We start from the raw sequence: 25,412 nt of genomic DNA on the forward strand, positions 1-25,412 counted from the left end.
CCCCCTTTTTCTTAATATGGAATGTTAGCGTTAGAAACTAAAAAAAAAATAATAATAATAATAATCTTGTATTTGCAAAATAAAAATAGACACAGAACAGATTCATTTAGTGGCACGAAAACAGTCCAGAAAGGACTTTAAAAATGAAAATACTGTAGCTGAATAATAACCGCTTTAAACACATCGCGTTGTTTTTCAGAAATGAATGCGGATGTGATGTGGCCCTTTAATAGCTCATTAAGCGTTTGTTGTATGCAATCAAAATGTTTTGTTTTTTGCAGTGGATTGAGACGGTGATTGGCTGGCTCAGTAAGGTGTTTCCGCAGGACGGGTCTCATCCGTCCTCTGCCGAGTCTAACAGCACCCTGAAGCGTTGGCGCTGCCACGTTCAACGCTTCTTCTACCGCCTGTATGCCAGCATGCGCATCGATGAACTTTTCTGCATCATCCGAGGTGACTAAAGGCTTTCTGATTTCAGTATTTGTTATAATAAGGGATAAATGGCTTTTGAATGATGCATATTTATTTTTTCATTTTCCGGTATGTTTGTTTGCACCCCCTGCATACATACAAACAACACAGCCCGAAAGCTGCATGTTTACCTCCAGCCTACTGCAGAGGAATTGCAAGATTGCTCCATGGCAGGGCTGCCCCATTGATAATGCGCTAATTCCATCAGAAGATGGTGCTAGCCTATACATGTAAGATCCGAAAATCGATGCTTTGTGAATCTTGTTACATTCTGTCCACATAGACCGCTGCGGGGGCTGTCGGCCGGAAAGCAGGTGTTATTTCCGATATCTCCTTCGTACATTTTAGGCATATTTAATTCTGACCTTTTAAACATGCGGAATAGCAGCTTTTCTATATTTTTAGATCCAAAATGCTTGATAAATGGACTGTTCATCAAGGCCCAGAATATATATAAGGGTTAGGGGTATATTCAAATAGGGTCGAAAATTGCCGTCTGTCGAAAAGACGTCCGTTTTCGACTTTTTAAGGTTGAATAGTGATTCGACCTATTCAGTCCCAGCAGTTTTTATTCAACAAGTCGTGAAATTCGACTTGTCTAATAGTACGCGAATCGGCGATATAGCTGCCGATTCACATACTTTTGAGGGAAACGGGGCCAAATTCGACAGGATTTGGCCCCATTTCCGACCATCTCAGTCCGACATAAAAAAAATGTCTGAGATGTGGGAACCAGAGGAGGAGAGGGAAGAGAGCCGCAGGGAGACAGGGGGAGACCCGCGGGCAGACAGGGGAGAGCAGCGCTGCAGCAGGATGTCTCACAGCCGCGCCACTCACGGCAGCGTCCACCCGGCTCCAGCAAGTGAGGTCACGCTTGCTGGAGCCGGGTGGACACTGCCGTGAGGTCGGGCGGCTGTGAGACAACCTCCTGTAGCGCTACTGTAGCGCTGATCTCCTCCGTCTGCCCCCGCTGGTCTCCCTGCGGTCCCCCCCCCCCCCCCCGCCCCCCCTCTCCTCTCCTCCTCTGGGTACCTCATCTCAATTCGACTTTTTAAAAGTCGAATGGAGATGAGATTTGAATAGGGGTTGTCGGATCCGATCCGACCCTAATTGAATATACCCCTTAGAATCTGGTATAGTATGTCGTCTGTCTCCTAAATTCCCAGACCGCACACCTAACTGCTGTATGGGAAGGGGAAATGTGGGCATTACATAGGGGGCGATTCAATTAAGTTGCATTGTGATTTCTGTCTTAAATTTAGCGGCTACAGTCCCTGGTTGAGGGGAGGGCGGTGACACCTATAGAGATGGCGGGGTGGACCGTTGTCATGGCTTGATTTTTATAGAAGTCTTGAATGACCAATCCCATGTACGCTCTTTGACATCATTGAATCTGTGTGGTTTTTGTTTTTTTTCTACTAAAATCGTCTGTCCCTTGATGTATTCTAAACCTGTCCTTTATGTACAATCAACAGAGCTGTATTTTATTTTTTTCTAGCTAAGACATTAATAAAATAACTCCTACAGGGTATGTATTGCTGACGTACAGTACCAGTCAAAAGTTTGGACACCTTCTCATTCAATGGTTTTTATTTTAGTTTTCTCTAACGTCCTAAGTGGATGCTGGGGACTCCGTAAGGACCATGGGGAACAGCGGCTCCGCAGGAGACTGGGCACAAAAGTAAAGCTTTAGAACTACCTGGTGTGCACTGGCTCCTCCCCCCATGACCCTCCTCCAAGCCTCAGTTAGATTTTTGTGCCCGAACGAGAAGGGTGCAATCTAGGTGGCTCTCCTGAGCTGCTTAGTGAAAAGTTTAGTTTTAGGTTTTTTATGTTCAGTGAGACCTGCTGGCAACAGGCTCACTGCATCGAGGGACTAAGGGGAGAAGAAGCGAACTCACCTGCGTGCAGAGTGGATTGGGCTTCTTAGGCTACTGGACATTAGCTCCAGAGGGACCGATCACAGGCCCAGCCATGGATAGGTCCCAGAGCCGCGCCGCCGGCCCCCTTACAGAGCCAGAAGACAGAAGAGGTCTGGAAAATCGGCGGCAGAAGACGTCCTGTCTTCAACAAGGTAGCGCACAGCACTGCAGCTGTGCGCCATTGCTCTCAGCACACTTCACACTCCGGTCACTGAGGGTGCAGGGCGCTGGGGGGGGGCGCCCTGAGACGCAATAAAAACACCTTGGCTGGCAAAAAATGCATCACATATAGCTCCTGGGCTATATGGATGAATTTAACCCCTGCCAAAATACACAGAAAAACGGGAGATAAGGCCGCCGAGAAGGGGGCGGAGCCTATCTCCTCGGCACACTGGCGCCATTTTCCCTCACAGCTCCGTTGGAGGGAAGCTCCCTGGCTCTCCCCTGCAGTCACTACACTACAGAAAGGGTTAAAAAAGAGAGGGGGGCACTAATTAGGCGCAGTATAAACAATACAGCAGCTATAAAGGGAAAACACTTATATAAGGTTATCCCTGTGTGTGTATGTATGTATGTATGTATGTATGTGTGTATATATATATATATATATATATATATATATATATATATATATATATAGCGCTCTGGTGTGTGCTGGCAAACTCTCCCTCTGTCTCCCCAAAGGGCTAGTGGGGTCCTGTCCTCTATCAGAGCATTCCCTGTGTGTGTGCTGTGTGTCGGTACGTTTGTGTCGACATGTATGAGGAGAAAAATGATGTGGAGACGGAGCAGATTGCCTGTAATAGTGATGTCACCCCCTAGGGGGTCGACACCTGAGTGGATGAACTGTTGGAAGGAATTACGTGACAGTGTCAGCTCTGTATAAAAGACAGTGGTTGACATGAGACAGCCGGCTACTCAGCTTGTGCCTGTCCAGACGTCTCATAGGCCGTCAGGGGCTCTAAAGCGCCCGTTACCTCAGATGGCAGATATAGACGCCGACACGGATACTGACTCCAGTGTCGACGGTGAAGAGACAAATGTGACTTCCAGTAGGGCCACACGTTACATGATTGAGGCAATGAAAAATGTTTTACACATTTCTGATAATACGAGTACCACCAAAAAGGGGTATTATGTTCGGTGAGGAAAAACTACCTGTAGTTTTCCTGAATCTGAGAAATTAAATGAGGTGTGTGATGATGCGTGGGTTTCCCCCGATAACAACTGATAATTTCTAAAATGTTATTGGCATTATATCCTTTCCCGCCAGAGGTTAGGGTGCGTTGGGAAACACCCCCTAGGGTGGATAAAGCGCTCACACGCTTGTAAGAACAAGGGCTCTACCCTCTCCTGAGATGGCCGCCCTTAAGGATCCTGCTGATAGAAAGCAGGAGGGTATCCTAAAATGTATTTACACACATACTGGTGTTATACTGCGACCAGCAATCGCCTCAGCCTGGATGTGCAGTGCTGGGTTGGCGTGGTCGGATTCCCTGACTGAAAATATTGATACCCTAGATAGGGACAGTATATTATTGCCTATAGAGCATTTAAAAGATGCATTTCTATATATGCGTGATGCACAGCGGAATATTTGCCGACTGGCATCAAGTCTAAGTGCGTTGTCCATTTCTGCCAGGAGAGGGTTATGGACACGACAGTGGTCAGGTGATGCGGATTCCAAACGGCATTTGGAAGTATTGCCTTATTAAGGGGAGGAGTTATTTGGGGTCGGTCTTTCAGACCTGGTGGCCACGGCAACAGCTGGGAAATCCACGTTTGTACCCCAGGTCGCCTCTCAACATAAGAAGACGCCGTATTATCAGGCGCAGTCTTTTCGTGGGCAAGCGGGCAAAAGGTTCCTCATTGCTGCCCCGTGACAGAGGGAGAGGAAAAAGGCTGCAGAAATCAGCCAGTTCCCAGGAACAGAAGCCCTCTCCCGCCTCTGCCAAGCCCTCAGTATGACGCTGGGGCTTTACAAGCAGAATCAGGCACGGTGGGGGCCCGTTTTCAATGAATTTCAGCGCGCAGTGGGCTCACTCGCAAGTAGTCCCCTGGTTCCTTCAGGTGATATCTCAGGGGTACAAATTGGAATTCGAGACGTCTCCCCCTCGCCGTTTCCTAAAGTCGGCTTTACCGATGTCTCCTTCTGACAGGGAGGCAGTTTTGGAAGCCATTCACAAGCTGTATTCCCAGCAGGTGATAATCAAGGTACCCCTCCTGCAACAGGGAACGGGGTATTATTCCACACTGTTGTGGTACCGAAGCCGGACGGCTCGGTGAGACCGATTCTAAATCTAAAATCTTGAACACTTACATACGGAGGTTCAAATTCAAGATTGAGTCACTCAGAGCAGTGATTGCGAACCTGGAAGAAGGGACTACATGATGTCTCGGGACATCATGGATGCTTACCTTCATGTCCCAATTACCCTTCTCACCAAGGGTACCTCAGGTTTATGGTACAGAACTGTCACTATCAGTTTCAGACGCTGCCGTATGGATGGTCCACGGCACCCTGGGTCTTTACCAAGGTAATGGCCGAAATGATGATACTCCTTCGAAGGAAGGGAATTTTAGTTATCCCTTACTTGGACGATTCCCTGATAAGGGTAAGATCCAGGGAACAGTTGGAGGTCGGTGTAGCACTATCTCAGGTAGTGTTGCGGCAGCACGATTGGATTCTCAATATTCCAAAATCGCAGCTGATTCCGACGACTCGTCTTCTGTTCCTAGGGATGATCCTGGACACAGTCCAGAAAAAGGTGTTTCTCCCGGAGGAGAAAGTCAGGGAGTTATCCGAGCTAGTCGGGAACCTCCTATAACCGAGCCAAGTCTCAGTACATCAATGAAATGGTTCTGGAAAAAATGGTGGCTTCCTACGAAGCAATCCCATTCGGCAGATTCCACGCAAGAACTTTCCAGTGGGACCTGCTGGACAAATGGTCCGGGTCGCATTTTCAGATGCATCAGCGGATAACCCTGTCACCAAGCACAAGGGTGTCTCTCTCCTGTGGTGGTTGCAGAGTGCTCATCTTCTAGAAGGCCGCACATTCAGGACTGGGTCCTGGTGACCACGGATGCCAGCCTGCGAGGCTGGGGAGCAGTCACACAGGGAAGGAATTTCCAGAGCTTATGGTCAAGCCTGGAGACATCACTTCACATAAATATCCTGAAGCTAAGGGCCATTTACAATGCTCTAAGCTCAGCAAGACCTCTGCTTCAAGGTCACCCGGAGTTGATCCATTCGGACAATATCACGGCAGTCACCCACGTAAACAGACAGGGTGACACAAGAAGCAGGAGGGCAATGGCAGAAGCTGCAAGGATTCTTCGCTGGGCGGAAAATCATGTGATAGCACTGTCAGCAGTATTCATTCCGGGAGTGGACAACTGGGAAGCAGACTTCCTCAGCAGACACGACCTCCACCCGGGAGAGTGGGGACTTCACCCAGAAGTCTTCCACATGTTTATAAAACTCGACAAGTATTGCGCCAGGTCAAGGGACCCTCAGGCAATAGCTGTAGACGCTCTGGTAACACAGTGGGTGTACCAGTCAGTGTATGTGTTCCCTCCTCTGCCTCTCATACCCAAGGTACTGAGAATTATAAGATGGAGAGGAGTAAGCACTATATTCGTGGCTCCGGATTGGCCAAGAAGGACTTGGTAACCGGAACTTCAAGAGATGTTCACGGAGGATCCGTGGCCTCTACCTCTAAGAAGGGACCTGCTCCAGCAAGGACCCTGTCTGTTCCAAGACTTACCGCGGCTGCGTTTTGACGGCATGGCGGTTGAACGCCGGATCCTGAAGGAGAAAGGCATTCCGGATGAAGTCATTCCTATCCTGATCAAAGCCAGGAAAGATATAACCGCAAAACATTATCACCGCATTTGGCGAAAGTATGTTGCGTGGTGCGAGGCCAGTAAGGCCCCGACGGAGGAATTTTCAACTAGGTCGATTCCTACATTTCCTGCAAACAGGAGTGTCTATGGGCCTGAAATGGGGGTCCATTTAAGGTTCAAATTTCGGCCCTGTCAATTTTCTTCCAAAAAGAACTAGCTTCAGTCCCTGAAGTTCAGACGTTTGTGAAAGGGGTACTGTGTATATACAGCCTCCTTTTGTGCCTCCAGTGGCACCTTGGGATCTAAATGTAGTTTTTGGGTTCCAAAAAGTCACATTGGTTTGAACCACTTAAATATGTGGAGTTAAAATATCTCACATGGAAAGTGGTCATGCTGTTGGCCCTGGCCTGGGCCAGGTGCGTGTCAGAATTGGCGGCTTTATCCTGTAAAAGCCCTCATCTGATTTTCCATTCGGACAGGGCGGAATTGAGGACTTGTCCTCAGTTTCTCCCTAAGGTGGTTTTCAGCGTTTCACCTGAATCAACCTATTGTGGTGCCTGCGGCTACTAGGGACTTGGAGGACTCCAAGTTGCTAGACGTTGTCAGAGCCCTGGAAATATAGGTTTCCAGGACGGCTGGAGTCAGAAAATCTGACTCGTTGTTTATTCTGTATGCACCCAACAAGCTGGGTGCTCCTGCTTCTAAGCAGACTATTGCTCGTTGGATTTGTAGTACAATTCAGCTTGCACATTCTGTGGCAGGCCTGCCACAGCCAAAATCTGTAAAAGCCCATTCCACAAGGAAGGTGGGCTCATCTTGGGCGGCTGCCCGAGGGGTCTCGGCTTTACAACTTTGCCGAGCAGCTACTTGGTCAGGAGCAAATACGTTTGTAAAATTCTACAAATTTGATACCCTGGCTGAGGAGGACCTGGAGTTCTCTCATTTGGTGCTGCAGAGTCATCCGCACTCTCCCGCCCGTTTGGGAGCTTTGGTATAATCCCCATGGTCCTTACGGAGTCCCCAGCATCCACTTAGGACGTTAGAGAAAATAAGAATTTACTTACCGATAATTCTATTTCTCGTAGTCCGTAGTGGATGCTGGGCGCCCATCCCAAGTGCGGATTGTCTGCAATACTGGTAGATAGTTATTGTTACCAAAAAATCGGGTTATTGCTGTAGTGAGCCATCTTTTCTAGAGGCTCCTCTGTTATCATGCTGTTAACTGGGTTTAGATCACAAGTTATATGGTGTGATTGGTGTGGCTGGTATGAGTCTTACCCGGGATTCAAAATCCTTCCTTATTGTGTACGCTCGTCCGGGCACAGTATCCTAACTGAGGCTTGGAGGAGGGTCATGGGGGGAGGAGCCAGTGCACACCAGGTAGTTCTAAAGCTTTACTTTTGTGCCCAGTCTCCTGCGGAGCCGCTGTTCCCCATGGTCCTTACGGAGTCCCCAGCATCCACTACGGACTACGAGAAATAGAATTATCGGTAAGTAAATTCTTATTATTTTCTACATTGTAGATTAATACTGAAGACATCAAAAGTATGAAAGAACACATATGGAATTATGTTGTAAACAAAAAAGTGTTAAAACAAAATATGTTTTATATTTTAGATTCCTCAAAGTAGCCCCCTTTTGCTTTGATGAACGCTTTGCACACTCTTGGCGTTCTCTCAATCAGCTTCATGAGGTAGTCTCCTGGAATGTTTTTGAATTAACAGGTGTGCCTTGTCAAGAGTCAATCTGGGGAGTTACTTGCCTTCTTAATGTGTTTGAGACCATCAGTTGTGTTGTGCAGAGGTAGGGTTAGTACACAGTGGACACCCCTATTTGACTACTGTTGTAACCCATATTATGGCACAAACCACTCAACTCGGCAAAGAGAAACGACAGTCCATCATTACTTTAAGACATGAAGGTCAGTCGATACGGAACATTTCAAGAACTTTGAATGTTTCCTTAAGTGCAGTTGCAAAAACCATCAAGCGCTATGATGAAACTGGCTCTTGTGAGGACCACCCCAGGAAAGGAAGACCAAGAGTAACCTCTGCTGCAGAGGATAAGTTCATTAGAGTTACCAGCCTCAGAAACCGCTACTTAACAGAACCTCAGACTAGAGCCCACATAAATTCTTCACAGAGTTCAAGTAGCAGACAAATCTCATCATCAACTGTTCAGAGGAGACTGCGTGAGTCAGGCCTTCATGGTCTAATTGCTGCGAAGAAGCCACTACTGAGGATGAACAAGAAGAAGAGAATTGATTGGGCCAAGAAACACAAGGAATGTACATTAGACCAGTGGAAAGCTGTACTTTGGTCTGATGAGTCCAAATTTGAGATTTTTGGTTCCAACCGCCGTGTCTTTGTGAGATGCAGAGAAGGTGAGCGGATGGTTTCTGCATGTGTGGTTCCCACTGTGAAGCACGGAGGAGGTGGTGTGATGGAGGTGGGGGGGCTTTGCTGGTGACACTGTTGGTGATTTATTTAAAATTCAAGGCACACTTAACTAGCATGGCTACCACAGCATTCTGCAGCGCCATGCCATCCCATCTGGTTTGCGCTTACTGGGACCATCATTTGTTTTTCTCTTACGTCCTAGAGGATGCTGGGGACTCCGTAAGGACCATGGGGTATAGACGGGCTCCGCAGGAGACATGGGCACTCGAAGACTTTAGATGGGTGTGCACTGGCTCCTCCCTCTATGCCCCTCCTCCAGACCTCAGTTAGATTCTGTGCCCAGAGGAGACTGGATGCACTGCAGGGGAGCTCTACTGAGTTTCTCTGAAAAGACTTTTGTTAGGTTTTTTTATTTTCAGGGAGCTCTGCTGGCAACAGGCTCCCTGCTTCGTGGGACTGAGGGGAGAGAAGCAGACCTACTTAACTGATGGGCTCTGCTTCTTAGGCTACTGGACACCATTAGCTCCAGAGGGAGTTGGAACACAGGTCTCATCCTCGCTGTTCGTCCCGGAGCCGAGCCGCCGTCCTCACAGAGCCGGAAGATAGAAGCCGGGTGAGTATAAGAAGAAAGAAGACTTCACAGGCGGCAGAAGACTTCAGATCTTCACTGAGGTACCGCACAGCCATTGTGTGCGCGCGCACACACACACACACTCGCACTCACTCACACTCTGACGGCACTGTAAGGGCGCAGGGGGGGCACCCTGGGCAGCAAGAATAACCTCAAGGGACACTGGCTGACATATAATGTACTGCGGAGGCAGTATATTAAAAAAAAACGCCAGTATAAAGATTTTGAGCGGGACCGAAACCCGCCGTTGAGGGGGCGGAGCTTGGTCCTCCAGCACTAACCAGCGCCATTTTCTCCATAGCACGCTGCAGAGAAGCTGCTCCCCGGACTCTCCTCTGCTGAGCAAGTACAGAGGGCAAAAACGAGGGGGGGGGGGCACATTTAATTGGCGCAGTGAGTGTTTTATTGATATATAAAAGCGCTGTACAGACTGGGATTTTGTTCCACTGGCGCTGGGTGTGTGCTGGCATTCTCTCTCGGGCCTTATTGGGGGACTGTCCCCATGTTTATATATCCCAGTGGGGGTGTCGGTACGGGTGTGTCGGCATGTCTGAAGCGGAAGGCTCGTCTAGGGAGGAGGTAGAGCAGATGATTGTGGTGTCTCCGTCGGCACCGCCGACACCTGATTGGTTGGATATGTGGAATGTTTTAAATGCAAATGTGACTTTATTACATAAAAGATTGGACAAGAGTCCAGGGCAAAAGCAGGGAGTCAATCCATGGCTTTGACTGTGTCACAAGGCCCTTCGGGGTCTCAAAAACGTCCCCTTTCCCAGATAGGAGACATTGATACCGACACGGATTCTGACTCCAGTGTCGACTATGATGATGCACGGTTACACCCACGGGTGGCCAAGAGTATTCATTATATGATTATTGCAGTAAAAGATGCTTTGCATATCACAGAGGACCCCTCTGTGCCTGACACGAGGGTATGCATATTTAAGGAAAAGAAACCTGAGGTAACGTTTCCCCCATCTCATGAGCTGAACGCCTTATTTGAAAAAGCTTGGGAAACTCCAGACAAGAGACTGCAGGTTCCCAAGAGAATTATTATGGCGTATCCTTTCCCCTCACAGGACAGGTTACGGTAGGAATCCTCGCCCACGGTGGACAAGGCTTTGACGCGCTTGTCCAAAAAGGTGGCTCTACCGTCTCCAGACACGGCAGCCCTCAAGGATCCTGCTGATCGCAGACAGGAAACTACCTTGAGATCGATTTATACACATACGGGTGCCTTGCTCAGACCGGCAGTAGCGTCGGCATGGGTGGGTAGCGCAATTGCAGCATGGGCAGATAACTTGTCATCTGACATTGACACCCTAGATAAGGATAGCATTTTATTGACCTTGGGTCACATAAAAGACGCAGCGTTATATATGAGGGAGGCTGTGAGAGACGTTGGGTTCAAGAGCCAATGCCATGGCAATTTCTCTGACGTCCTAGTGGATGCTGGGGACTCCGTCAGGACCATGGGGAATAGCGGCTCCGCAGGAGACAGGGCACAAAATTTAAAAGTTTGACCACTAGGTGGTGTGTACTGGCTCCTCCCCCTATGACCCTCCTCCAAGCCTCAGTTAGGTTTTTGTGCCCGTCCGAGCAGGGTGCAATCTAGGTGGCTCTCATAAAGAGCTGCTTAGAGTAAAAGTTTTGATAGTTTTATTATTTTCAGTGAGTCCTGCTGGCAACAGGCTCACTGCAACGAGGGACCTAAGGGAGAAGAAGTGAACTCACCTGCGTGCAGGATGGATTTGCTTCTTAGGCTACTGGACACTAGCTCCAGAGGGACGATCACAGGTACAGCCTGGATGGGTCACCGGAGCCGCGCCGCCGACCCCCTTGCAGATGCCGAAGTAAGAAGAGGTCCAGAAACCGGCGGCTGAAGGCTTTTCAGTCTTCATGAGGTAGCGCACAGCACTGCAGCTGTGCGCCATTGCGCTCAGGCACACTTCACACCGGCGGTCACTGAGGGTGCAGGGCGCTGGGGGGGGCGCCCTGGGCAGCAATGTTAATACCTTTCTGGCTAAAAAGAATACATCACATATAGTCCATGAGGCTATATGGATGTATTTCACCCCTGCCAGGTCTCAGAAAAACCGGGAGAAGAGCCCGCCGGAATAGGGGGCGGGGCCTATCTCCTCAGCACACAGCGCCATTTTCCTACACCGCTCCGCTGCTAGGAAGGCTCCCAGGCTCTCCCCTGCACTGCACTACAGAAACAGGGTAAAAAACAGAGAGGGGGGGCATTTTTTGGCGATATTATATATATTTAAGCAGCTATAAGGAAACAACACTTATATAAGGTTGTTCCTATATAATTCTAGCGCTTTGGTGTGTGCTGGCAAACTCTCCCTCTGTCTCCCCAAAGGGCTAGTGGGGTCCTGTCTTCTATCAGAGCATTCCCTGTGTGTCTGCTGTGTGTCGGTACGTGTGTGTCGACATGTATGAGGATGATGTTGGTGTGGAGGCGGAGCAATTGCCGGTAATGGTGATGTCACCCCCTAGGGAGTCGACACCGGAATGGATGGCTTTGTTTATGGAATTACGTGATAATGTCAGCACGCTGCAAAAGTCGGTTGACGACATGAGACGACCGGCAAACCAGTTAGTACCTGTACAGGCGTCTCAAACACCGTCAGGGGCTGTAAAACGCCCTTTGCCTCAGTCGGTCGACACAGACCCAGACACGGACACTGAATCTAGTGTCGACGGTGAAGAAACGAACGTATTTTCCAGTAGGGCCACACGTTATATGATCACGGCAATGAAGGAGGCTTTGCATATCTCTGATACTGCAAGTACCACAAAAAGGGGTATTATGTGGGGTCTGAAAAAACTACCTGTAGTTTTTCCTGAATCAGAGGAATTGAATGACGTGTGTGATGAAGCGTGGGTTACCCCTGATAAAAAACTGCTAATTTCAAAGAAGTTATTGGCGTTATACCCTTTCCCGCCAGAGGTTAGGGCGCGCTGGGAAACACCCCCTAGGGTGGACAAGGCGCTCACGCGTTTATCCAAACAAGTGGCGTTACCGTCTCCTGATACGGCCGCCCTCAAGGATCCAGCTGATAGGAGGCTGGAAAATACTCTAAAAAGTATATACACACATACTGGTGTTATACTGCGACCAGCAATCGCCTCAGCCTGGATGTGCAGTGCTGGGGTGGCTTGGTCAGATTCCCTGAATATTGATACCCTGGATAGGGACAGTATTTTATTGACTATAGAGCAATTAAAGGATGCATTCCTTTATATGCGAGATGCACAGAGGGATATCTGCACTCTGGCATCAAGAGTAAGTGCGATGTCCATATCTGCCAGAAGAAGTCTATGGACACGACAGTGGTCAGGCGATGCGGATTCCAAACGGCATATGGAAGTATTGCCGTATAAAGGGGAGGAATTATTTGGGATCGGTCTATCGGATTTGGTAGCCACGGCAACAGCCGGGAAGTCCACCTTTTTACCTCAAGTCCCCTCCCAGCAGAAAAAGACGCAGTCTTTTCAGCCGCAGTCCTTTCGTTCCTATAAGAACAAGCGAGCAAAAGGACATTCATATTTGCCCCGAGGCAAAGGAAAGGGTAAGAGACTGCAGCAAGCAGCCCCTTCCCAGGAGCAGAAATCCTCCCCGGCTTCTGCAAAGGCCTCCGCATGACGCTGGGACCTTACAAGCGGACTCAGGGGCGGTGGGGGGTCGCCTCAAGAATTTCAGCGCACAGTGGGCTCACTCGCAGGTGGACCCCTGGATCCTGCAGGTAGTATCTCAGGGTTACAGGTTGGAATTCGAGAAGTCTCCCCCTCGCCGGTTCCTAAAATCTGCTTTGCCAACGTCTCCCTCAGACAGGGCGACGGTATTGGAAGCCATTCACAAGCTGTATTTTCAGCAGGTGATAATCAAGGTACCCCTTCTACAACAGGGAAAGGGGTATTACTCCACGCTATTTGTGGTACCGAAGCCGGACGGTTCGGTAAGACCTATTCTAAATCTGAAATCTCTGAACCTGTACATACAAAAATTCAAGTTCAAGATGGAGTCACTCAGAGCAGTGATAGCGAATCTGGAAGAAGGGGATTTTATGGTGTCCTTGGACATCAAGGATGCTTACCTTCATGTCCCAATTTGCCCTTCACACCAAGGGTACCTCAGGTTCGTGGTACAAAACTGTCATTATCAGTTTCAGACGCTGCCGTTTGGATTGTCCACGGCACCCAGGGTCTTTACCAAGGTAATGGCCGAAATGATGATCCTCCTTCGAAGAGAAGGCGTATTAATTATCCCTTACTTGGACGATCTCCTGATAAGGGCAAGATCCAGAGAACAGCTGGAGGTCGGAGTAGCACTAACTCAAGTAGTGCTCCAACAGCACGGGTGGATTCTGAATTTTCCAAAATCCCAACTGATCCCGACGACACGTCTGCTGTTCCTAGGGATGATTCTGGACACTGTTCAGAAAAAGGTATTTCTTCCGGAGGAGAAAGCCAGGGAGTTATCCGAACTCGTCAGGAACCTCCTAAAACCAGGGACAGTGTCTGTGCATCAATGCACAAGAGTCCTGGAAAAAAGGGTCTCTCTGCTATGGTGGTTGCAGAGTGCTCATCTGTTAGAGGGCCGCAGATTCGGCATACAGAACTGGGTCCTAGTGACCACGGATGCCAGCCTGAGAGGCTGGGGAGCGGTCACACAAGGAAGAAACTTCCAGGGCGTGTGGTCAAGCCTGGAAACGTCTCTTCACATAAATATACTGGAACTAAGAGCAATCTACAATGCTCTAAGCCTGGCAAACCCTCTGCTTCAAGGTCAGCCGGTGTTGATCCAGTCGGACAACATCACGGCAGTCGCCCACGTAAACAGACAGGGCGGCACAAGAAGCAGGAGGGCAATGGCAGAGGCTGCAAGGATTCTTCGCTGGGCGGAAAATCATGTGATAGCACTGTCAGCAGTGTTCATCCCGGGAGTGGACAACTGGGAAGCAGACTTCCTCAGCAGACACGATCTTCACCCGGGAGAGTGGGGACTTCATCCAGAAGTCTTCCACATGATTGTAGTCCATTGGGAAAGACCAATGGTGGACATGATGGCGTCCCGCCTCAACAAAAAACTGGACAGGTATTGCGCCAGGTCAAGAGACCCTCAGGCAATAGCTGTGGACGTTCTGGTAACACCATGGGTGTACCAGTCAGTGTGTGTGTTTCCTCCTCTGCCTCTCATACCCAAGGTACTGAGAATTATACGGCAAAGGGGAGTAAGAACGATACTAGTGGCTCCGGACTGGCCAAGAAGGACTTGGTACCCGGAACTTCTGGAGATGCTCACGGAAGATCCGTGGCCTCTACCTCTAAGAAGGGATCTGCTTCAGCAGGGACCGTGTCTATTCCAAGACTTACCGCGGCTGCGTTTGACGGCATGGCGGTTGAACGCCGGATCCTAAGGGAAAAAGGCATTCCGGAAGAGGTCATCCCTACCCTGGTCAAAGCCAGGAAGGAGGTGACTGCACAACATTATCACCGCATTTGGAGAAAATATGTTGCATGGTGTGAGGCCAGGAAGGCCCCGACAGAGGAATTTCAACTGGGTCGATTCCTACATTTCCTGCAAACAGGATTATCTATGGGCCTCAAATAAGGGTCCATTAAGGTTCAAATTTCGGCCCTGTCGATTTTCTTCCAGAAAGAATTGGGTTCAGTTCCTGAAGTCCAGACTTTTGTAAAAGGAGTACTACATATACAGCCCCCGGTTGTGCCCCCAGTGGCACCGTGGGATCTCAATGTAGTTTTGGATTTTCTCAAATCCCATTGGTTTGAGCCACTCAAATCGGTAGATTTGAAATATCTTACATGGAAAGTAACCATGCTACTGGCCCTGGCTTCAGCCAGGAGAGTGTCGGAATTGGCGGCTTTATCGTATAAAAGCCCATATCTGATTTTCCATTCGGACAGGGCAGAATTGAGGACGCGTCCTCATTTTCTGCCTAAGGTGGTATCAGCGTTTCACCTGAACCAGCCTATTGTGGTGCCTGCGGCTACTAGCGATTTGGAGGATTCCAAGTTGCTGGACGTTGTCAGAGCATTGAAAATATATATTTCAAGGACGGCTGGAGTCAGAAAATCTGACTCGCTGTTTATACTGTATGCACCCAACAAGCTGGGTGCTCCTGCTTCTAAGCAGACGATTGCTCGTTGGATTTGTAGCACAATTCAACTGGCACATTCTGTGGCAGGCCTGCCACAGCCTAAATCTGTCAATGCCCACTCCACAAGGAAGGTGGGCTCATCTTGGGCGGCTGCCCGAGGGGTCTCGGCATTACAACTCTGCCGAGCAGCTACGTGGTCAGGGGAGAACACGTTTGTAAAATTCTACAAATTTGATACCGTGGCTAAGGAGGACCTGGAGTTCTCTCATTCGGTGCTGCAGAGTCATCCGCACTCTCCCGCCCGTTTGGGAGCTTTGGTATAATCCCCATGGTCCTGACGGAGTCCCCAGCATCCACTAGGACGTCAGAGAAAATAAGAATTTACTCACCGGTAATTCTATTTCTCGTAGTCCGTAGTGGATGCTGGGCGCCCATCCCAAGTGCGGATTGTCTGCAATACTTGTACATAGTTATTGTTACAAAAAAATCGGGTTGTTTATTGTTGTGAGCCATCTTTTCAGAGGCTCCTACGTTATCATACTGTTAACTGGGTTCAGATCACAAGTTGTACGGTGTGATTGGTGTGGCTGGTATGAGTCTTACCCGGGATTCAAAATCCTTCCTTATTGTGTACGCTCGTCCGGGCACAGTATCCTAACTGAGGCTTGGAGGAGGGTCATAGGGGGAGGAGCCAGTACACACCACCTAGTGGTCAAACTTTTAAATTTTGTGCCCTGTCTCCTGCGGAGCCGCTATTCCCCATGGTCCTGACGGAGTCCCCAGCATCCACTACGGACTACGAGAAATAGAATTACCGGTGAGTAAATTCTTATTTTCTGCTAGTCGGTCCCTGTGAACCCGCCAATGGACGGGTGATGCCGAATCAAAAAGACATATGGAAACTTTACCTTACAAGGGTGAGGTTTTATTTTAGGAGGGTCTTGCGGACCTGGTTTCCACAGCTACCGCGGGTAAGTCTTCTTTTTTGCCTTATGTTCCCCCACAGCAAAAGAAAACACCTCAATATCAGATGCAGTCCTTTCGGTCGCATAAGTCCAGAAGAGGTCGGGGCTCTTCCTTCCTCGCCAGAGGTAAGGGTAGAGGGAAAAGAATGCCGGCTACGGCTAGTTCCCAGGAACAGAAGTCCTCCCCGGCTTCTACTAAATCCACCGCATGACGCTGGGGCTCCACTGAGGGAGTCCGCACCGGTGGGGGCACGTCTTCGACTCTTCAGCCAGGTATGGGTTCAGTCGGATTTGGATCCTTGGGCGATGGAAATTGTATCCCAAGGCTACAAACTGGAATTCGAAGAAGTGCCTCCTCGCCGATTTTTCAAATCGGCTTTGCCAGCTTCTCCCCCATAGAGGGAAATAGTTTCAGCTGCCATACTAAAGGCTGTGTCAACAACAAGTGGTTATCAAGGTTCCCCTAATGCAACAGGGGAAAGGGTACTATTCAACCCTATTGTGGTCCCGAAGCCGGATGGCTCGGTCAGACCCATTCTGAATCTTAAATCCCTAAACCTGTATTTGATGGAATCTCTTCGGGCAGTGATCTCCAGCCTGGAAGGGGGGGATTTTATGGTATCGCTAGACATAAAGGATGCATACCTTCATATCCCCATTTATCCCCCTTGTCAGGCGTACCTGAGATTCGCTATACAGGACTGCCATTACCAGTTTCACACGTTGCCGTTTGGGCTTTCCACGGCCCGAGGATTTTCACCAAGGTAATGGCGTAAATGATGGTACTCCTGCGCAGGCAAGGGTCACAATTATCCCATACTTGGACGATCTCCTGATAAAAGCGAGATCAAGAGATCAGTTGCTGAAAAGCATGTCGCTCTCCCTGAGAGTGCTGCAGCAACACGGCTGGATCCTAAATCTACCAAAGTCGCAGTTGATTCCAACGACTCGGCTAGTGGATGCTGGGGACTTCGTAAGGACCATGGGGAATAGACGGGCTCCGCAGGAGACATGGGCTTTTTAAGAAAGAATTTAGATTCTGGTGTGCTCTGGCTCCTCCCTTTATGTCCCTCCTCCAGACCTCAGTTTGAATCTATGCCCGGACGAGCTGGGTGCTGTTCAGTGAGCTCTCCGGAGCTTGCTGTAAGAAAGTATTTTGTTAGGTTTTTTATTTTCAGGGAGCTCTGCTGGCAACAGACTCCCTGCATCGTGGGACTGAGGGGAGAGAAGCAGCCCTACTCTCTGAAGCTAGGTCCTGCTTCTTAGGCTACTGGACACCATTAGCTCCAGAGGGATCGTACACAGGATCTCACCCTCGTCGTCCGATCCCAGAGCCGCGCTGCCGTCCCCCTCGCAGAGCCGGAAGACAGAAGCCGGGTGAGTATGAGAAGCAAGAAGACTTCGAAATCGGCGGCAGAAGACTCCGTTCTTCACATGAGGTAACGCACAGCACTGCAGCTGTGCGCCATTGCTCCAAACACACCTCACATACTCCGGTCACTGTAAGGGTGCAGGGGGTGGCGCCCTGGGCAGCATATGGACCTCTTTTGGCAAAAGTACACATATATACAGTTGGGCATTGTATATATGTATGAGCCCCCGCCAAGAAAATGTATATTTAAGCGGGACAGAAGCCCGCCGTCGAGGGGGCGGGGCTTCTTCCTCAGCACTCACCAGCGCCATGTTTTTTCTCCACAGCACCGCTGAGAGGAAGCTCCCCAGCCTCTCCCCTGCAGATACACGGTAGAAGAGGGTAAAAAGAGAGGGGGGGCACATAATTAGGCGCAAAAATCAATATAAACAGCAGCTACTGGGTTAACATTAAGTTACTGTGTTATTCCTGGGTTAATAGTGCTGGGGTGTGTGCTGGCATACTCTCTCTCTGTCTCTCCAAAGGGCCTTGTGGGGGAATTGTCTTCAGATGAGCATTCCCTGAGTGTGTGGTGTGTCGGTATGTGTGTGTCGACATGTCTGAGGTAAAGGGCTCCCCTAAGGAGGAGATGGAACAAATGTGTGTGAGGGGTGTCTCCGTCGACAACGCCGACACCTGTTTGGATATGTGTAATTAAGTGCTAAGGTGAATTTATTGCACAAAAGATTAGAGAACAGACAGGAAATCTACCCATGTCTGTCCCTATGTCGCAGAGACCTTCAGAGTCTCTCGATGATCACTATCCAAAATAATAGACACTGATATCGACACGGAGTCCGACTCCAGTGTCGACTACGATAATGCAAAGTTACAGCCAAAATGGCAGGAAAGTATTCAATATATGATTATTGTAATAAAAAAATGATTTGCATATCACTGATAACTCATCTGTCCCTGACACAAGGGTACACATGTTTAAGGGGAAGAAAGCTGAGGTAAATTTCCCTCCTCTCATGATGAAAAGGAGCGGGAATCTCCAGACAAGAGACTGCAGTTTCCCACAAAGAATTCTCGGAGTATCCTTTCCTTACTGGGTCCAGGATACGATGGGAATCTTCCCCTAGGGTGTCACGTTTGCCCAAAAGGTAGCCCTGACTTAACAGCTATCCTCAGGGATCCTGTAGATAGCGTGCACATTCTGGTACACTACTCAGACCGGCGATTGTGTCGGCATGGGTTTATAGCGCTGTAGCAGCGTGGACAGGTACCTTATCAGTGGAGATTGAGACTCTAGTATGTATGTATATATATATGTGTGTGTGTGTGTGTGTATGTGTATGTATGTGTATATATGTGTATATATGTGTATATATATATATATATATATATATATATATATATATATATATATATATATATATATATATACACACATACACCAAAAAAAGACTTGTATTGCAGGTAAACGCACGTTTCAGAGCTTCCGCTCCGTCCTCAGTACCATACAAGATGAACATAACACATATAAATACCTGTATAGGTCCCGCCAAACACCGCCGCTGTCCCCCTGGCTCCCGTTCACAGCCGCTGCCATCACTTCCGTTTCCGCTCCCGACGTCATGTTGCCAGGCAATGCACAGCTTGCGCGTCACCAGCCCCACTGTCTGCAGAGCAGGACATTGCCGGTATTGCAGCTCCGGAACTGGTTCCCCCGGGGCTTGCAGCGCAAGCCTGACAGGGTCCTATAACAAATATATATATGTGTGTGTGTGTGTGTGTGTGTATGTATGTATGTAGTTCTAGATATATATACTAAAGATGCTGTCTTAAGATATATATATATATATATATATATATATATATATATATATATATATATATATATATATATATATATATATCATGCCCAAAGAGACATTAGTCTACTGGGTTCTAGAGTCAACGCTATGTCGATTTTCTGCTTGACGTGTCCTGTAGAATATGCAATGGACAGGTGAAGCCGACTTAAGAGGCATATGGAAGGCTGAGGATTGTGTGGAGAAGGGATCTCGGATCTGGTCTCCACAGCTATAGCTGGTAATTCTGATCTTTTGCCTTATATTCCTGCACAGCCTAGGAAAGCACGACATTATCAAATGCAGCCTTTCGATCACAAAGAAACAAGAAAGTCCGAGGTGCGTCCTTTCTTGCCAGAGGCAGGGGCAGAGGAAAGAAGATGCACAATACAGCTAGTTCCCAGGAACAGAAGTCCTCCCCGGCCTCTACAAAATCCACCGCATGTCGCTGGGGCTCCACAGGCGGAGCTAGGCCCGGTGGGGGCTCGTCTTCGTAATTTCAGCCACAAGTGGGTTCACTCCCTGTTGGATCCCTGGGCAATAGATATTGTGTCTCGGGGATACAAGCTGGACTTTGAGGAGATGCCCCCTCACCGACGGCCCTGCCGGCTTCCCCCCACGAGAGGGCAATAGTGTTAACTGCAATTCACAAATTGTATCTTCAACAGGTGGTGGTCAAGGTTCCCCTCCTTCAACAAGGAGGGGGTTATTATTCGACCATGTTGTAGTCCCGAAACCGGACGGTTCGGTCAGATCCATATTGAATTTAAAATCCCTGAACAAATACCTGAAAAGGTTCAAGTTCAAGATGGAATCGCTAAGAGCGGTCATCGCAAGCCTGAAAGGGGGAGATTTTATGGTGTCTCTGGGCATAAAGGATGCATACCTTCATGTTCCCATTTATCCACCTCATCAGGTGTACCTCAGATTTGCGGTACAGGATTGTCATTACCAATTTCAGACGTTGCCGTTTGGTCTCTCCACGGCCCCGAGAATCTTCACCAAGGTAATGGCGGAAATGATGGTGCTCCTGCGGAAGCAAGGTGTCACAATTATCCCGTACTTGGACGATCTCCTCATAAAAGCGAGATCAAGAGAGCAGTTGCTGAACAGCGTATCACTTTCTCTGGAAGTGTAACGGCAACACGGCTGGATTCTAAATATTCCAAAGTCGCAGTTGGTTCCTATGGCTCATCTGCCTTTCCTAGGCATGATTCTAGACACTGACCAGAAAAGGGTTTATCTCCTGATAGAGAGAGCTCAGGAGCTCATGACACTGGTCAGGAACCTATTAAAACCAAAACAGGTGTCAGTGCATCACTGCACTCGAGTCCTGGGAAGGATGGTGGCATCATACGAGGCCATTCCCTTCGGCAGGTTCCATGTGAGGACCTTTCAATGGGACTTACTGGACAAGTGAGCCGGATCACATCTTCAGATGCATCGGTTAATCACCCTATCCCCCAGGGCCAAGGTGCTCACCTTCTCGAGGGCGGCAGATTCGGCATTCAGGACTGGGTCCTGGTGACCACGGATGCAAGCCTCCGAGGGTGGGGAGCAGTCACACAGGGAAGAAATTTCCAAGGTCTGTGGTCAAGTCAGGAGACTTGCCTTCACATCAACATCCTGGAACTAAGGGCCGTATACAACGCCCTACGTCAAGCGGAGACCCTGCTTCATGACCAATCGATTCTGATTCAGTCAGAAGCCACCAGAATTCTTCGCTGGGCGGAGAATCACGTAAGCGCACTGTCAGCAGTGTTCATTCCGGGAGTGGACAACTGGGAAGCAGACTTCCTCAGCAGGCACGACCTCCACCCGGGAGAGTGGGGACTTCATCAAGAAGTCTTCACGCAGATTGCAAGTCGGTGGGAACTGCCACAGGTGGACATGATGGCATCCCGCCTCAACAAAAAGCTACAGAGGTATTGCGCCAGGTCATGAGACCCTCAGGTGATAGCTGTGGACGCACTGGTGACACCGTGGGTGTTCCAGTCGGTCTATGTATTTTCTCCTCTTCCTCTCATACCCATAAGAAAAAGAGGAGTGAGAACAATACTCATTGTTCCGGATTGGCCAAGAAGGACTTTAGAAATGCTCACAGAGGACCCGTGGCCTCTTCCTCTAAGACAGGACTTGTTGCAACAAGGGCCCTGTCTGTTCCAAGACTTACCGTGGCTGCGTTTGACGGCATGGCGGTTGAACGCCGGATCCTAGCGGAAAAAGGCATTCCAGATGAGGTCATTCCTACGCTGATAAAGGCTAGGAAGGACGTGACAGCTCAACATTATCACCGTATATGGCGAAAATATGTTGCTTGGTGTGAGGCCAGGAATGCCCCTACGGAGGAATTCCAGCTGGGCCGTTTCCTTCACTTCCTACAGTCAGGAGTGACTTTGGGCCTAAAATTGGGTTCCATTAAGGTCCAGATTTCGGCCCTATCCTTTTTCTTTCTAAAAGAGCTGGCTTCTCTACCTGAAGTTCAGACGTTTGTGAAGGGAGTGCTGTGTATTCAGCCCCCGGTGGCACCTTGGGATCTTAACGTGGTGTTGAGTTTCCTGAAATCCCACTGGTTTGAACCACTCAAATCGGTGGAATTAAAATATCTCACGTGGAAGGTGGTCATGCTATTAGCCTTGGCTTCAGCTAGGCGTGTGTCAGAATTAGCGGCTTTGTCACATAAAAGCCCTTATCTGGTTTTCCATGCGGATAGAGCAGAATTGCGGACCCGTCCACAATTTCTGCCAAAAGTGGTTTCATCCATTCATATAAACCAACCTATTGTGGTGCCTGTGGCTACTACTGACTTGGAGGATTCCGAGTTACTTGATGTGGTCAGGGCTTTGAAGGTTTATGTAGCCAGAACGGCTAGGGTCAGGAAAACAGAATCTTTGTTTATCCTGTATGCTTCCAACAAGCTTGGTGCTCCTGCTTCAAAGCAAACTATTGCTCGCTGGATCTGTAATACGATTCAGCAGGCTCATTCTGCGGCTGGATTGCCTCTGCCAAAATCAGTTAAGGCCCATTCTACTAGGAAGGTGGGCTCTTCTTGGGCGGCTGCTCGAGGGGTCTCGGCATTACAGCTGTGCCGAGCGGCTACTTGGTCAGGTTCAAACACCTTTGCAAAGTTCTACAAGTTTGATACCCTGGCTGAGGAGGACCTTGTGTTTGCTCATTCGGTGCTGCAGAGTCATCCGCACTCTCCCGCCCGTTTGGGAGCTTTGGTATAATCCCCATGGTCCTTACGGAGTCCCCAGCATCCACTAGGACGTTAGAGAAAATAAGATTTTACTTACCGGTAAATCTATTTCTCGTAGTCCGTAGTGGATGCTGGGCGCCCGTCCCAAGTGCGGACTTCTTCTGCAATACTTGTATATAGTTATTGCTGCAATAAGGGCTATGTTATTGTTGCATCAGGGTTGAACTGATGCTCTGTTGTTCAAACTGTTGACTGGGTAAGTTTATCACAAGTTATATGGTGTGATTGGTGTGGCTGGTATCAGTCTTGCCCTGGATTTCCAAAATCCTTTCCTTGTACTGTCGGCTCTTCCGGGCACAGTTTCTCTAACTGAGGTCTGGAGGAGGGACATAGAGGGAGGAGCCAGAGCACACCAGAATCTAAATTCTTTCTTAAAGTGCCCATGTCTCCTGCGGAGCCAGTCTATTCCCCCATGGTCCTTACGGAGTCCCCAGCATCCACTACGGACTACGAGAAAAAGATTTACCGGTAAGTAAAATCTTATTTTTTCTTCCAACGGAAAAAGCCCAGGAACTCCAGAACATGGTCAGAGACCTGCTAAAACCAAAAAGAGTGTCCGTTCATCAATGCACTCGAGTACTGGGAAAAATGGTGGCGGCCTACCAGGCCATCCCCTTCGGCAGGTTCCATGCGAGGACGTTTCAGTGGGACCTTCTGGACAAGTGATCGGGGGCCCATCTACAAATACATCAAAGAATAAGCCTGTCCCCCAGGGCCAGGGTGTCTCTCCTGTGGTGGCTGCAGAGTACTCACCTTCTAGAGGGTCGCAGGTTCGGCATTCAAGACTGGGTTCTAGTGACCACGGACACGAGCCTTCGAGGATGGGGAGCAGTCACACAAGGAAGAAATTTTCAGGGACTATGGTCAAGCCAGGAGGCTTGTCTACATATCAACGTGCTGGAATTAAGGGCCATATACAGCGGCCTACGACAGGCGGAGAATCTTCTTCGCGACCTACCCGTTCTCATTCAATCGGACGTCACAGCCGTGGCTCATGTAAACCGCCAAGGCGGGACAAGGAGCAGAGTGGCAATGGCGGAAGCCACCAGGATTCTTCGCTGGGCGGAAAATCACGTAAGCGCTCTGTCAGCAGTCTTCATTCCGGGAGTGGACAACTGGGAAGCAGACTTCCTCAGCAGACACGATCTCCATCCGGGAGAGTGGGGTCTTAATCAAGAAGTTTTTGCAGAGATAACAAGTCGTTGGGAACTTCCTCAAATAGACATGATGGCGTCACGCCTCAACAAGAAGATTCGGAGGTATTGTTCCAGGTCCAGGGACCCTCAGGCAGTAGCGGTGGACGCCCTGGTGACGCCATGGGTGTTTCAGTCGGTCTATGTGTTCCCTCCTCTTCCGCTCATCTGAAAAATATTGAGAATCATAAGACGAAGAAGAATGCAGACAATACTCATTGTTCCGGATTGGCCTCGAAGGGCCTGGTATTCAGATCTTCAGGAAATGCTCACAGAAGATCCGTGGCCTCTTCCTCCCAGGGAGGACCTGTTGCAGCAGGGGCCCTGCGTGTTCCAAGACTTACCGCGGTTACGTTTGACGGCATGGCGGTTGAACACCAAATCCTAGCTTGGAAAGGTATTCCGGGGGAAGTCATCCCTACTCTAATCAAAGCTAGGAAGGAGGTAACGGCGAAACATTATCACCGTATCTGGAGGAAATATGTATCTTGGGGTGAAGCCAAGAAGGCCCCTACGGAAGATTTCCACCTGGGCCGTTTTCTCCACTTTCTATAGACAGGAGTGGATATGGGCCTAAAGTTAGGCTCCATTAAGGTGCAGATTTCGGCCCTATCAATATTCTTTCAGAAGGAATTGGCTTCTCTCCCAGAAGTCCAGACTTTTGTAAAGGGAGTGCTGCACATCCAGCCTCCTTTTGTGCCCCCAGTGGGACCTTAACGTGGTGTTACAGTTCCTTAAATCACACTGGTTTGAACCTCTTCAAACGGTTGAATTAAAATTTCTCACTTGGAAAGTGGTCATGTTGCTGGCCTTGGCATCGGCAAGGCGGGCGTCCGAATTGGCGGCTTTGTCTCACAAGAGCCCCTATCTGATTTTCCATGTGGATCGAGCAGAGTTGAGAACTTGTCCTCAATTTCTGCCTAAGGTGGTTTCGTCTTTTCATATGAACCAACCTATTGTGGCTACGGGGGACTTGGAGGATTCCAAGTCCCTTGATGTAGTCAGGGCCTTAAAAATTTATGTAGCCAGGACGGCTCGAGTTCGGAAAACAGAGGCACTGTTTGTCCTGTATGCAGCCAACAAGGTTGGCGCTCCTGCTTCTAAGTAGACTATTGCTCGCTGGATCTGTAACACGATTCAGCAGGCTCATTCTACGGCTGGATTGCCGTTACCAAATTCGGTAAAGGCCCATTCCACTAGGAAGGTGGGCTCTTCTTGGGCGGCTGCCCGAGGCGTCTCGGCATTACAGCTTTGCCGAGCAGCTACTTGGTCGAGTTCAAACACTTTTTTGCAAAATTCTACAAGTTTGATACCCTGGCTGATGAGGACCTCATGTTTGCTCAATTGGTGCTGCAGAGTCATCCGCACTCTCCCGCCCGGTCTGGAGC

General features: G+C 49.1%; 1 protein-coding gene across 1 annotated transcript in view; it reads left to right on the forward strand.

Moving 5' to 3' along the window:
- Positions 1-25,412, forward strand: part of ANAPC2 (anaphase promoting complex subunit 2) — a 58,868-nt gene that overhangs the window by 19,347 nt on the left and 14,109 nt on the right. Inside the window, exon 4 of the mRNA XM_063936164.1 lies at positions 282-453. Within this exon, the coding sequence (XP_063792234.1) occupies positions 282-453 (172 nt within the window). The remainder of the gene's footprint in view (positions 1-281; positions 454-25,412) is intronic.

The sequence above is a fragment of the Pseudophryne corroboree genome, chromosome 8, assembly GCF_028390025.1.
Source record: "Pseudophryne corroboree isolate aPseCor3 chromosome 8, aPseCor3.hap2, whole genome shotgun sequence".
Classification (NCBI taxonomy): Eukaryota; Metazoa; Chordata; class Amphibia; order Anura; family Myobatrachidae; genus Pseudophryne; species Pseudophryne corroboree.